Source organism: Balaenoptera borealis (genome assembly GCF_965194805.1).
Source record: "Balaenoptera borealis genome assembly, chromosome: 17".
NCBI classification, from domain to species: domain Eukaryota; kingdom Metazoa; phylum Chordata; class Mammalia; order Artiodactyla; family Balaenopteridae; genus Balaenoptera; species Balaenoptera borealis.
The window spans coordinates 68666537-68682471 of NC_138876.1; the positions used below are offsets into that span (position 1 = coordinate 68666537).

The 15935-nt window shown below is 38.9% G+C and overlaps 1 protein-coding gene across 5 annotated transcripts in view; it reads left to right on the forward strand.

Annotated features, from left to right (window-relative positions):
• The window catches only part of SLCO5A1 (solute carrier organic anion transporter family member 5A1), a 131876-nt gene that overhangs the window by 101758 nt on the left and 14183 nt on the right, over positions 1-15935 (forward strand). For all 5 annotated transcript variants that reach the window (XM_082363417.1, XM_082363416.1, XM_082363419.1 and 2 more), the window contains one exon: positions 15128-15287. In XM_082363417.1, coding sequence (XP_082219543.1) covers positions 15128-15287 — 160 coding nt within the window. The remainder of the gene's footprint in view (positions 1-15127; positions 15288-15935) is intronic.

Consider the following 15935-nt stretch of genomic DNA (forward strand, 5'->3'; position numbering starts at 1 on the left):
TTCTAAATGTTTTAGGTATATTAACTCATTAATCCTCATAACAGGCCTAATCAGGTAGGTACTATTATTATTCTGATTTCACAGAGGGCAAAACTGAGGTATGGCTGACACGTATCAGTATATAAATCCGTTCAGGCTGCTGTAAGCGAACACCATAGACTAGATGGCTTAGAAACAACAGAAGTTTATTTCTCACGATTCCGGAGGCTGGGAAGTCCAAGATCAAGGTGCTAGCAGATTCGGTGTCTTGTGAGGACCTGCTTTTTGGATCATAAATGGCTGTCTCTGGCTGTGTCCTCACATGGTGGGGGTGAGGCATCTCCCTAGGATCCTTTTTGTAAGGTCACTAATCCCATTCATAAGGGCTTCACCCTCATGACCCAATCACCTCCCAAAGGCCCCAAACTCCAAATACCATCACGTTTGGGGTTAGCTTTCAACATGTGAATTTTTCATGGGCCCAAACCTTTAGTCTATTGACCTAAAGATCACAGGCAAGGATTACACAAGAAACATGTGTAAAGCTCTCAGCTCTCCTGGCACACAGTAAGTGCTCAGTGATAGTTAGCTATTGTTATTAGTCATCACTAATCCATTAAGAACAATTTCTATCAAATTATTTTTACTACAGTTGGAAAACATAAATAGAATATTAAAAGTTAGTAAGAAAAAACCAGCAGTCTCCTGACCCTGCTTCCCAGGGGCAATAATTTAAAATTCTTTTTAGCTATCTCTTCTGGTATTTACCTCTATATTTTTAAAGCATACTGTATAAATTAACCAAATGAAGACATTATTTATGACCTCCTGTCTTAGTAAATGAGGAGTCTAGCATTTGCTTCACAAGTTGTGCTCAAATCCTTTTTTGATATTTTCATGGTATGATTATGACAGTATTGTTAGCAGCTGAGGCACAAGTTCTGTATCGTGATTAGATTTCCTCCTTTGTACAGCAGTGATTTTCCTGGAATTAAATCACTGCCTTATTTTCATTTCCTTTGTTTTCTTTGAGTCTGCTTCTGCCTTCCCATATCCTCTAAGGGCTCAAGAACTCTGAATATGACTCTTCACCCATCCGATGAGCTCAGGATTCCATTTCCCCACCCCTTGGAGTCATCTGTATGGGAGTGCTCTGGGCCTGCTGCCCCGCTGTTGCCCCAGGAATCTCACTTGCCTCTCTCTGTGCTGATCCTTCATTTTCTGCGTTCTGTGGATGCCTCTTTTCTGGCTTCCTCCCCCATTTTGTTAGAGCACATCCTCCAGTAGCTACAGGAAGGCTGTCAAGGCTGTTACTTTTTTTTTTTTTTTGGAGATTTTTCATGAAATAGCCTCTTTTTCTTTTTTTTTTTTTAACAATTACATTTGATTGCCAGACTGGCTGGGTTAAGAACTTTGGACGGGATGAATCATTTTCACTAAAAAATTTAAAGTTTTCACTCCATTTTTGTCTAATTTCTAATGCTCTTGTGGGAATTCTGGCCTTTCTTTTTCCCAATCCTTTGTATGTGCCCTACTTTTCCTTCCTGGGAGTTTCCATTTATTCCCAGTATTCCCAAATTTCACCACAATACACTTTTTTTTTCCCTCTGAGCACTTGATGAACTTTTAATGTCTGGAGACCATGTCTTTTGTTTCTGTTTTAAATTTTTAAAAAAATGCAATTGTTGATATTTTCTCTCCACAGTTTTTTTCTCCTATCTCTCCTTCATTGATTCTTTACTTTTCTTATTCTTTATAAACTATATTATATCTCATTATGGCTTGTCATTTAGTGGATCTCACTGTAGGGTAATTGCAGGGGGACAGCTGGCATTTTCATTGGGGTGCTCAGTGTCAGAACCTGAGGTCTTACCTTTGAGGTGCTTCAGTTCCTCAAGAGAAGGATGCTCCTATCTCCTGGCTTGGGCTGTGTTGCGGTGGGTTCAGGGTCATAAGTCTAGCTGCTGACATTCTAGAGCTGGGAGTAGGGTGGTTGGTGGAAGAGGCTAGGGTGCTACTGTTCATTTTGCAAACTTTTACCAAATTCCTCTGTCATCCTAGCATCTTGCCAAAGGTCTCTTTCATGTGGTGCTCTTAAGTCCAGAGCCTTTGGTTCATTTTCTCCAGAAAATAGATGGGGTGGAAAAAGATGTAGTCATCTACTAAGTAGGGTGGGGAAGGGAACCTGCTTAAAATTGTATCATATTTGGGCCACGACTTTCTTGTGGTGTTTGTCCTTGAGTTCCAAAGGCCTGTTCTTTCTCCTACTACTGGCGTTTATCTTGTCCATATATATATTTAAGTTCTCATTATACTTTCTGTTTTATTGAATCCTTTTTTTCTGAAACTCTCCATAATCTTGCTTCAATTGGATTGGTTGCTCTTTGGCATAACTTATATCCTGGAACTTCCTTTCATAGATCTCAATTGTATCCACTAGGTTTTGTCTGTGTAGTTATTTATTTGTTAACTCCTCATTTTGCCAGAAAAAATCCTTGGATAACTTCCTAGGGAAGGGTTCATGGAAAAAAAAGCTGTCTGAAACTGTAAGTGTATTAAAATGTCTTTATTCTTCTTTCACATTTAAATGATAGTTGGAGTAGGTATAGAATTATAGGTTAAACATTTGTTTTTCTGAGAACTTGGAAACCATTGCTTTGTCATCTAGCATTTAATGTTGCAGATACTTAAATGAAGTTTAATTTCAGTCTGAGTTCTCATTTCTCCATTACCAACTTTATTTGGAAGTTTTGAGGATATTTTTTATTCAAGGTGTTCTGAAATTCCATAAGGAATGCTCTACCCTCCGATTTTGTCTTGTCTGGACTCTTCCAATGTCACTTTCTTGGAGAGACTTTCCCTCTCTGCCCAATATAAGGGAGCCCACTCTCCCCTCATTCTTTATTACATCACCTCTTCAGTTTCCTTGTAGAACGTGCCACTATCTGAAATCGTCTTGTTTACTTGCTTTGCTCTTGTCTTTTGTCTCTAAAATATGAGCTCCTTGAGAACAGTTATTATAGCTGCCTACGTAATAGTTGCAGCCCCGCCATCTACAACAAAGTTTGTTGTATGAATGAATGGACAAACGCATGAATGTCTTGGCCCAGGGCTTTGTTCATGCATTGTATTAGGCACTTTTAATCTAACACATATGTCCTTTTTTTTCTTTTAACCTCAGGGAGATTTTCTTCTACTATATCTTTACTCGTTCTCCTCTTCATTTTCACTATGTTCTCCAGGACGCCTGATTTTCAGATGTTGGAACTTACAGACTCGTTACCTGTATGTTTAACTTGTTTTCTCATATTTCATATTTTCTTTGCTATGAGAGATTTTTCCAAACCTGCTTTTTTATTCTTTATGTAAATTTTAAATTTTGAAAATAATTTTTTCTTCGGCATTCTGAGTGTTCCCTTTTAATAGCGTCCTCCTGTTGTTTGAACAGGAGTAATATCTTCTCAGATCTCCCTGTGCATATAATTCAGTTTTTTTTACTTTGTTTCTGTGTCTTACATTTTATCATTTTATTTGAAATGTCAATTTTTCTGTTCATTTACTCTGGATTTTACAGGTTGACAAGACTCAGTCTAGCATCTGTCAGGTTATGTGTCCCTCTTCCCCACTCACCCCCCACCACACACAAGAACAAGGGAGTTTTATCCTGATTTGTCAACATCTAAGGTAGAAGCTTAGCTTTTAAATTTTGTTCCAATTTCTTTAGAAGAGCTTTCTGATGAATTTCGGGGCTCTGAATTGGGGATGGAGGGGGTGGGTATGAGAGTGGAAGGGCCCACTGATACAGTCTTCTCTCCCTCAGATCTCCAGTTAGTCGCATTGTTTTCAGCTTCACAGTCACTTTTGCTCCCTGTTGCACCTGCTGGATTTGGATTCAGAGTCGTGTAGAGGTTCCATGGGGCAGGCTGGCTCTTCTCCAAGGTGGCATCTGCTCATTTCACATGAACCTTTGCCTGTCCACTTTTATTTTCATGGAGTTTGGTGTCGCTCTTTCCATTTCTCTTTGCCAGCTCGATTCATTTTCATTATACTCACTTTTATTTCAAGTGCCTTCTCAGAAGCGGTGGAAGGCAGACTCCATGTCTTACCTGCTTTTAAACTGCAAGTCCCCTCAAGACTTCTAAGCCTTTTGCTTAACACCACATCAGTCTTGCCAATCCTGAATCAACTGATTCTGGACTCCCTAGCACTACTGGAAAAAAATTATATAATTGTGCTGATTTGCTCCATTACAAATTGATGAGTTCCAATCTTAGAAGGCCTCATCTTTGCTGAGCAATCCATTTACTTGGCCCTAGTCAGCTTCCTTTCCTATGCCTCATATTGGTCCATTTAAAAAGAATTCCTTTCTTCAAGTTTTTTTTTATCTTACCCTAGCTTGTTTTTCTTGTCGGACAACGTCCTATTCCTTATTACTGAGAAAAAAGAGGTCCCAAGTAAGAATTCCTTGAATTTTTCTTCCCTCTCCCCTCAAAGATAGTATTATTTTCAAAGGCAAGTAATAGCGCCATCATTTTCTAGCTATGTGACCTTGTAAAAAATTATCTAACATTGTTAACTCTTGGCTTCCTCGTATATAAAATGGCAATAATGTCAATCATACCTGGTTACAAGCATAATTAAAGTAACACACATGCGGTTGAAAGAATTAAAATAATGCAGAAGGGTAGAAAATGAAAAGTCAGTGTCTCCTTCCTCCATCCTCAATCTCCAGTTTGAAGCGTTTAAATATTATAAACAAATATTTGTAGCTTTGATTTTGAGGATTATGTAAGGGAAGGTTTTTTTTTTTTAATTTATTTATTTTTGGGTGTGTTGGGTCTTCGTTTCTGTGCGAGGGTTTTCTCTAGTTGCGGCGAGCGGGGGCCACTCTTCATCGCGGTGCGCGGGCCTCTCATTACCGCGGCCTCTCTTGTTGCGGAGCACAGGCTCCAGACGCGCAGGCTCAGTAGTTGTGGCTCGCGGGCTTAGTTGCTCCGCGGCATGTGGGATCTTCCCAGACCAGGGCTCAAACCCGTGTCCCCTGCATTGGCAGGCAGATTCTCAACCACTGCGCCACCAGGGAAGCCCCTGTAAGGGAAGGTTTTTGATATTTCCCAGTACAGAGTCTAAGACTTAGTATGTGTTGAAAAAAGTTAGTTTCTTGGCTTTACTCCCTTCCTTTCTAGATCATGCAAAGCGACTCTTTTTTCCTTTTTAAAAGATTAATGAATGTCTGGCATCCACCTCTGCACTGGGACGTTACTTATGTAGTGATGCTGAAAGTAGTAAGAACTTGATGTAAATAAACATTGTAGTTATCTGAATCCATGACTTACGGTACATTTCTTCTTATTTAATTGTATTCAACAAAGAAAAAGTTTATTAGGAGTGCCAGAGACTGCTGCAAGGATCCATTCATTCTAATATTTGCGACCTGACTTCATCGAAGTTTATAAACTAGCAAAAGAAAAACCCAGCTTCCTTGGAGAATTCCTCTAGCTCCCCAAATACTTCTAGGAAGAGAGTTAAAATTGAATCAGTATAAACACTTTTGGGTGGTACAGCTGCACAGGTTTGACACTTTTAGAGTAGCAGTTACCTTTGTGTGAAGAATAATGGGGCCCTTTCTCCAAGCAGGGTATGGACTACATTTCAGCCTCTCCTTGCTCCCTTGGCTGGGTGCTCTTGTGCAGTGCACAACCTGCTCATCAGTACATGGTTGGCCTTCCTAGTAAAAATGGTAGTTCTGCATGATTTTGAGCCTTGCATGTGGGATTTTTCTCCTTTAAAGCTGATAAAGAGAGAGATGAAGGGAGTGGCAGTGAAGAAAGGAGCCTTTGTTAGACACCTGTTTGGCTCAGGTATGGTGATTGACACTCATGTATATCTTTTATATACACTGCTTACAACATCACTCCACTGTATGTGTTATTAACATCACTCCACTGTATGTGTTATTAACATCACTCCACTGTATGTGTTATTAACCGCATATTTCAGTTAAAGAAACTGAGGTTAGAGAGTAAATGATTTGCCCAAAGTCATCAGTTAATAACGAGTGGAACTGAATGAAACCCAGATTATCTATTTTAGAGTTTGTATCCTTTCTGAGTACTACACTGAGGTGCTGTTATACATTTTGTATTTTATATAAGCACACATCTAAGTGCACACACCACCTCCTTACTCAGAAAGCTATAGAGAATGCATCCATTTCTTTCAATAGTGCACTAATATTTGGCCTTGCCACTTTCTAGCTGTGTGAGTATGGGCAAATTAGTTAATCTTTCTGTGCTTGGTTTCTACATCTTTAGGGTAAGGATACTGATAGTATTGATCGTGTTGAATTGCTGTGAAGATTGAGTAAGGTACTTGGCAAATTCCTTAACCTCTCTGTGCCTCAATTTCCTCGTCATTAAGATGGGCTAATAATAGTCTTGATCTCTTAGAATTATAGAGAGGATAAAATGGAATAAAACCCACAGTAATAAGCAATTGTTAAATAACTATTTAATGTTATTCTTCTCATTTTAAATATGAGGACAGAGAAATTCAGAGGGATCAAATAACTTGCTTAAAGTCACACAGCTAGAAAATGATAGAGCTAGGACTGGAACTGAGGTTTCTCTGATTTTGAATGTAATGTTTTTGATTATTAAGCTGTCCTGAAAGTAGAAAAGAAACACAAAGAAGAAAGCACAATATATAAGCCAATTCCATTTATTAAAGTGTGTGTGAGAAGCTCCAGGTTCACCAGCATGGTGAATTTTCTAACATTAAAGGAATTAATGACTAACCCATCTCTGAATTAGCATCGAGTGCTCAAGAGACACCTAAGTGCCTGGGATGGGGTTGGGATGTTTTAGAAAGATGAACTTTTCCTATTGAGCCAAAATGGAGTCACAGTTTTTTGGTAGAATGAACCTGATGTGTTATTAGTGGTTCCCTTAGAAAATTCAGATTTGATAGCCAAGATGTGGAGACAACCTAAAGGTCCATCAGCGGCTGAATGGATAAAGAAAATGTCATATATACATATAATGGAATAAGATTCAGCCTTAAACAAGAAATTCTGTAATATGCGACAAAATGGATGAACCTTGAAGACGTTATGCTAAGTGAAAGAAAATAGTCACAGAAAGACAAATACTGTATGATTCCTCTTTTTTTTTTTTAATAATTTTTATTTATTTATTTATTTATGGCTGTGTTGGCTCTTCGTTTCTGTGCGAGGGCTTTCTCTAGTTGTGGCAAGCGGGGGCCACTCTTCATCGCAGTGCGCAGGCCTCTCACCATCGTGGCCTCTCTTGTTGCGGAGCACAGGCTCCAGACGCGCAGGCTCAGCAATTGTGGCTCACGGGTCCAGTTGCTCCGCGGCATGTGGGATCTTCCCAGACCAGGGCTCGAACCCGTGTCCCCTGCATTAGCAGGCAGATTCTCAACCACTGCACCACCAGGGAAGCCCTGTATGAAGTATCTAAAATAGTTAAATTCATAGAATCAAAGAGCAGAATGGTGGTTGCCAGGGTCTGGGGGAAGGGGGAAACATGGAGTGACCAATCAATGGAAACAGTGTTTTAATAAAGCAAGATGAACAAGCTCTAATGTTGATGATGCCCAAAGGAGGCGTGTCCACTTCACTAAATGGCCTTGGACAGCCCTCCCCACCCCACAAAACGTCAGATCTCCAGTTTCCTTTATCTTCTGAATTTAGAGGGAGGTGTCTTTATGAGGTAGGCAAACATTGACAATTGTGCCAAACTTTGATCCTTAGGGTAATTGCGGGCAATTTAAACAGTAATATTAACTTGGTTTGGTCACTCAGTATAGATTATATTAAAGATTTATTCACTTCCCTTCAAAATAAATCTTTATTTTTCTAAAACAAAACAAAACAATAACAACAAAAAAGGTGACTAAGCTCTGGACATCTGCTGTACAACTTTGTGCCTGTAGTCAACAATACTGTACTGTACACTTGAAATTTTGTTAAGAGAGTAGATCTCATGTTAAGTGTTCTAACCACAATATGACGAAACTAAAGAAAAAAAATTCAGATTTGATCTTCCTAGCACCCACAATTTCCCTGCAGTTTTAATTAAGAAATGTGTTTTGCTTCCCCTCTGTGTCTGCCGAACTGTATTTCACACAGCTGTGTCCTAATCATTTTGTCGACAAAGGAGCCAGTGAAAACTGTAGCTTAAGCAATACTTTATATAAACACATTGTATAATGTGAGTTGTTTGTTCTTTACCTTCAAATAGTTTTTTCAAATGGGGTTAAATCTGAGGTCCATGTACAGAATTTTTCAACAGTACTGTCTTGATAAATCATTTAATAATTCTAGCTTTATTATCTTTCATCAAGTGTCATCTCTTTGAACTTAAACTAAAATCTATTATATCATCTTCTGATTTGGAGACTTGAGTTACTGGGTCAGAACTTTCCAGGGATGATTTCTTGAGCTATGACATGACGAAGATGCATTTGCTCAGTTTTCTGAGAGCGTTTTCGGCAATGCCTGTGATCCACGAGTCCACAGGTCCAAAATCTCAGGGGTTGGGGTGTTCTTCTCAAGTTACCTCTCTCAATATAGTTTTATTGTCCCAAGGTACTGAGACATAAATATTGTCTGTTAATTCAGACCTTTGCTGCAACTCACCAAAGGTACATTTCATCATCTTTGTCACCACTCCTGAACTTGCCATCCTGCCAGTATTTAGATAGTATTCTACTACCAGCCTTTGAGTGACTAGTATTTCTAGCCAGATCATTCCTAATTTCTCTAATTAAACCATTCCTCTCTTCTGTGTTTCACAGACAACTTAACCTTCTGAACGTTTTTTTTTTCCTATTTAATTTCTTTGGTGCCATTCAAGATCTTTTATTTATTATAGGTATTACTAATTTTAAAGGCAATTCTTGAAAAGTAGAGAAAAAATAGTTTACTTAAAGGATCTTAGATATGTGTGTTTCTGGACTATCTTGGCTACTTTTATTAATAGGCTTACAGTTCATTTCTAGCTGTAAGTATATGATTTGATTTATTTTTGGCTCTATTTGGGAGATACAAACAAAATTTGCTTTACTTCATTTTTAGGAGTATCGAGGGGATATAAAATATATGCAAATTTTCTTTCCAGTGAGTTTTAAGTTTTGTAACTGAGATCTAAACAAATTACAGGAACTCTGTAAAACTATATAATATCTGTTTAAACACAGTAAGCCTTGAACCTATATTATTAAACTCGGGACCAAATTTGCCATTCATAACGTCATATTAACATAGTCAATAGAAAATGTTCATCATATAATGTTAGCAGGAAAAATAGAATTTAGAACACTCTGTGAAATCTTGATAACAATATGTTATTAACGTTAATTTATATGCATATTGAAAAAAGAGCAAAGGGAAGTAAATATACTAAAATCATAATGGTGGATATTCCTGGATTGTAGTATTACTGTGTGAGTTTAATTTGACTTTTTAGTCCTTTTGTATTTTCCAAATTTTCTACAATGAATATGTATTACTTTAAAAATAAATAAAGGCGTTTCAAGATGTTGTTAAGGGACACATCATTTTATTAAAAATGATTCTGGATTTAAAGAGACGGTTTGTATAAGTTGTAGGTTATTATATGTAAATTTCAAGTTATATCTGGTTTGAATTTGTTGACTACAAAGCGAAGGGAAGCTTTAACAATAAAAAGAATGATTGGATGCAGTAACCGTAACTTTCATGAGTAGAGTCCTGGGGAACCCTAAGCTATCCCATGAGTTATCACCTACTCCCCTGTGTTGATCATGCTTCTCTCCGCTCACGTAGGCAGGAGGGGCGTTGACAACCATTAACTAACTGTTAGGCTGTTAAGGTCATACAGCTTCTACATGGTAGGCCTGCAACTGGACCCTCATCCAGTTTTCCAACTGTTCTCTATATGAGTAAATAAGAAAATGACCCCTTCCTTTTTGAAAAGAAAATCATCATGAAGGCCTTTTGTGCTCTTTGTGTTTGTGACTGTGTTACTTTTATTCCTTCCTGCTTCTGCCCTGTGTAGATAAAGAAAACACATCAGTACCTTCGTGCCTGTTACGTGCTAGGAACTCGCTGGGCGCTGGGTATCCATTTACTTATCTAATCCCCCCATCAACCCTGCGATATAGATATTCTGGTCTCTATTTTACAACACAAGTGAAGTCGCTCTGGATTTGTTCATGGCACTGGTGAATTGTAGATATGGAATTGAACCCACTCTTTTTATTTTTTATTTTATTTTTTTATTTGTGGCCGTGCTGAGCGGCTTGCGGAATCTTAGTTCCCCGACCAGGGATTGAACCTGGGCCCTCAGCTGTGAAAGCACAGAGTCCTAACCACTGGACCACCAGGGAATTCCGTGAACCCGCTCTTTCTGACTCTAATGCTCAGCACAGTGAGAGCTGAGTGCTAGGAAAGCTGCATTAGAGGAAGAAGAAGGCGCAGGGTGAGCACACAGAAGACTCAAGGAAAACCACGGCCAGTTACACAAAGCGGGTCCACTGCTGTCGGGGTTTAAGGGTACACACTGTGGAGACAGAGATAACTGGGTTTAAATCCCTCCCTGATTCTTACTAGTTTTGTGAACTTTAACAGTACCTATCTTATCCTCTCAGATATTCAGTTTCATTATCTGAACGTTGGAGACACAGTCATAATAATTTTAATTCTCATGAGGAATGCATGAGGTAACTTCTACAGAGATCTCAGTGCACGAGTCCTGGAGTAAAACTAGGACTATGTAAATGTTAGTTCTAAATGATGATGATGATGTTAGTAGTATTATTTATTTATTTATTATTATTTTTTAAAATAATCTAATTTAACTCCATTTTTAAAAATTTTTATTTATTTATTTTTAAATTTTTTAAATTTTTGGCTGTGTTGGGTCTTCGCTTCTGTGCGAGGGCTTTCTCTAGTTGCGGCAAGCGGGGGCTACTCTTCATCGCGATGCACGGGCCTCTCACCACCGCGGCCTCTCTTGTTGCGGAGCACAGGCTCCAGACGCGCAGGCTCAGCAGTTGTGGCTCACGGGCCCAATTGCTCCGCGGCGTGTGGGATCTTCCCAGACCAGGGCTCGAACCCGTGTCCGCTGCATTGGCAGGTGGACTCTCAACCACTGCACCACCAGGGAAGCCAGTAGTATTATTTATAAACCTGAAGTTGCACAGCTATATCTGGCCAAGGAAGGGCTTTAATATAAAGCCAAGAATTTAAGCAGAATTGAAAAGAAACATTCTAATTGAAGTCTCCTTAAAGACTGAGATAAATTGATAAAAATTTAAGAAATTATGAGAAAGATACCATTTCTTTTAGTTGATTAGTATATTTTGCCTGAAAGGTTTTTGTTGCGTGGGTCATACTCTTTTAATCCATGTGGCTTGAATATAAGATGTACGGATCCCTATTTGTCATATCTCTTAGTAAGGAGAAAATTAACAGGAGGCAGAAAGGTTGAGGGGATCCTCTTTGATTTGTGGAAACCAGTAGAAGTGTGTCAGGTGGGGAAGTCCAAGCGTTCTTTAGGTTTTGGGGTGGGGTGATGTGACACAATTTGTGTGTGTGTGTGTGTGTGTGTGAGAATATGTGTGTGATTTGAGAGCAACTGTATCCTTACATACCCAGCTGTAATGGCTCTATGGTAGAGATTTTTACTTACGTTAAACCTCAGTCTGTTTTATTGTTGTATATTACTTTAAATAAACATGGATCCTTAAGCAGTTGATTTAATGAAAATTAGGCAGCAAGCTTGCTCTTCTTCCCTTTTTTGTTCATGCTTTTGGTCTCCCCATGGCTGGTTTTCTTAAAGCCTCAATGATCGTGGGGCATGTCATTATACCTTTCATAGTTTCCTAGGCTTGAAAATCAGTAAGTTGTACCAGTTAACCTCAGAGACTCCTCCCATCTCTCTAATTGTATAATTCCATGATTTTTATAGTAACATGTCATGTGTGACCTAGGTTTACAGCTTGGACCATGCAGTTATAAGGCATTTGTTAGTGAGTCATTGTTCCTGTCATGGAAAGAACACTTACATGGACACTGAGTTAACATGAGCCTCTTGTTTGCAAGGCTAACTTGTCAGTAATGTTTTCATTTATTAGAAGGGTGACGTACTGTCCCTTTGCACAAGGATGAGTGTGGTGTACTACAGTCCTTGTAAATTTTGTACTCCCATGATGGTCTTAGCTCAGGCTAATGAGAGGTTGCTTGGAGTGACTCCGATTTAAACACTTGCACTATTATTCTAATCCAGTCTGTTTTCTGGAGTGTGAGTGATAGTCAAACAAGATGTTATTATTCTTAAAAATAATTTTTTTTTAAATCAGCGCAGTGTAAAGGATTAACTGTGTCAGCATCTTTCTTTTTTTTGTGCCACTATGGCCTTTTTTCCGAATGACATTTTCCATGAATGCCTCTTTCTTTTCACTGCTATTTATATTTGTTGCTTGTTTTGATTTCCTTAAGAGCTTTCCATGTTGTATCATTTCTTTGTATCAGACACGATGATCTCATGAGAAAAGCAAGCATACCCAAGGGTGACCTGGGACTGTACCTTTGTTTCCAGAACTCAGGAAAGCTTTTGCCTTCCTGTCATTGGTGTGTGTTCTGAGCATCTGTTGACATTCTCTTTAGATTCCTTTCTCTTGAGTGAACATACCCATAAAGGAGAGATATTTGAAGTATGTGGCTGTCATAAATGAATATGAAGTATGCTGTTAATAGGAAATTCCTTGTAACTTTTAAATATGCATAGTAAAAACCCTGTTGTATGGATTTGAAGCGTGTCATTTTTAGTGACTAAGCATGCAGGCATATAAATCCCTTTTATTTGGTCATGGCTTGCAGTTTGGTTCTTGAAGAACTAGTGAAGATAATAGTAATTCACACAGAATACTCTTCATGTGATATCAATTAAAACAGCACTAATTGGGACTTCCCTGGTGGTCCAGTGGTTGAGAATCTGCCTTCCAATGCAGGGGGTGCGGGTTTGATCCTTGGCTGGGGAACAGAGATCCCACATGCCGTGGGGCCACTAAGCCCACGCGCCACAACTAAAGAGCCCACGGGCCACAACTAAGACCCAACGCAGCCAAAAATAAATAAATAAATAAATAAATGTTTTTTAAAAATAGCACTAATCAGCCTCATAATGAATCATTTGGCTTCCTCAGACGTCCATTTCATCATCCTTGGAATGTGGAAATAGGTCTAGAACAGGGTTTCTCAGACTCAGTATATCGAGATTTGGGTGAGTTAATTCCTTATCCTGGGGAGGGACTGTTCTGTGTATTGTTGGACTTTTAGAAGCAGCCCTGGCCTCTACCCACTAGACGCCAGTAGCATGCCTTTAGGTGTGACAAACAAAAATGTCTCCTGACATGGCCGAAATTGCTGCCCCTGTGAGAACTACTGGTCCCGAATCACATTTTAAAGGTATATTCAATTTATTTATTTATTTATTTATTTATTTATTTGGCTGCATTGGGTCTTCGTTGCTGTGCTCAGGCTTTCTCTAACTATCAAATGGTATGATTCTAAGAGTCGGTGAATATAATAATTATGAGAGTATTGTGACAATTTCTTCTGTGGAGGGATATGAATGAAGAATAGAGTTTATTTTCCTTTTGCCTCTTTGGAAGTCTTTCTTGGTAAGGTTTAAATATTGCTGTGAACTTGTTCCTTCCATTAAAATTCGATGAGTCAGTTATCAACGTGTGAAAGAGGACACAGGGGAAAAGCCTTTGAACAAACAACACTTTATGTTTATGGATTAATACATATGGTTGGGATGGACTAAGCTACTGGGTGAGTGGTTACTCAACATAGTCATTAAGGGTAAGTCCTGGAACATAACAGACATTCCAAAATATCTGCTGGATGGAGGGAGGATGGATAGTTGGGCAGGTGAATGAAGGATCTGCTATCGCCAGTTCATGTGGCTTTAGGAATGGTACGTCATCAGTGACACCTAAAAACGGTGGTCATGAAAGCAAAGGAAGGAGGTCACTGGATGTGAGCACTCAGAGCCCCTTTCATCCTTCCATGATTCCCTCTGGGTACCTGCCTGCCTCTGTCTTTCCATAGCCATTTCCTTACATCTCTCTCTCGGGCCCTATATCCTTACTTGCCTGCCCTCTCCCCCTTTTTTAGATTTTTTTGACGTGGACCATTTTTAAAGTCTCTATTGAATTTGTTACAATATTGCTTCTGTTTTCTGTTTTGGTTTTTTGGCCATGAGGCATGTGGGATCTTAGTTCCCCAACCAGGGATCAAACCCGCACCCCCTGCACTGGAAGTGCAGAGTCCTAACCACTGGACTGCCAGGGAAGTCCCTTGTCCCCCTTTTATATTTCTTGCCTGAACTGATTTTATTAGAGTTTAAAATATTGTATCACTTCTTTGAATCAGACATCATGATCTCATGAGAAAACAGAACCCATCACGTTTGCCTGTAAATCCACATCTGGGCATTCTTGAGGGAAGGAGAGTTTAATGGTTCTTCTCTGGTCATCTGAATCAAACCAGTGATGTGATTCCTGACGGTCTTCGAAAAATCACCTCCTTTTGATTTTCTAGAGTCCCATGTCTTTCTTTGATAATTTATTCCAGAATAATTAAAGTTTTTGGTCAAAGGACCTTATGTTGATAACTCTGATTGATGGATTCCATGTTAATGTCCTCATCATGATATTATTAGTTTGGCACAGAAGAGTATTTCTTCCATTTTACAGTTAAAGAAATCGAGGGTCCAATTTATTAAGACATAGAGCCAAGTGTCTATAGTAAGTGAGTAGTTTATTTATATGAAGGTTAGAACTTCTGAGCCCAGATCCGTATCACCAAGAAGGAGGATGGAATTGAGGTATGATAAATAATTTGATACGAACGTCATACTGAATCTGTAGGACCAGAAAATTGAAACATTTTTCTTTACGTTTTGTTTTAAAGTCATAAAAATAATTATCTAGGGTGCTACGTCAAGGTACCATGGCTTTGATTTCATGGGAATATCTTCTCTAAAACGGACACATGACTGAACGTCAAGAACTGTCCTATGAGTTTTATTTTAGCAAATGTTGCTCATGATCTACTTCTTTTTTCTCTTAGACCTTCTCTGACCATGCCTCACAGGAATCTGACAGGAAGCTGCAATGTGAATTGTGGTTGTAAAATACACGAGTATGAGCCAGTCTGTGGATCGGATGGAATTACATACTTTAACCCTTGTCTGGCTGGCTGTGTTAATAGTGGTAACATGAGCACTGGGGTGAGTATATTTCACAAGTTCCTGTACTGTTGTTAGATTTCACATGCAAACACAAGGCTTCAGTCTCCCTTTTCAAGAAACTTCAAATAATCTACAAAATACCTTCTGTCAAACACCCAGAGGAAAGAAAATTATGCAATACTATATCATTTTTTTTTCCAGGGATGATGGGAGCATTTGTGTATGGTGATCTGATTCCACATCAGCACTCCCCTGCTTACATTCTGTGCCAACCCAGTGAAATTTTATAAGGTTGAGTGCTAGCTTTCTCCTTTGTTACCCTGACAGGGCCCTTGTGATGGACTTGAAGGTCAAGACGACCACATTTGGTGCTGATAGAAGAGAATAGGAGACCACCTCCCCTGATCAGAGCCTGTAGATGGGCAATGGCCATTTTTCACAGACTATATTATCAGTTCAGACTTTTTTTTTAAACTTTCAGAGTAAAGATATTTCTGTCAGTTCAAGAATAGGCTATTTTGAGAATTCCCTTCCCCGTGAATTATAAATAGTCTGTAATACTGTGGGAGAAGATTTTCATATTCTACTCAGTTCTTTATTGAGCCTTGTTTCATTCTTTGCATAAGAACAGATTGTAGGAGGCTGCTTTCATTAAAAGGTTAAAGTGCATTTGCTTGTTCTGTGCAG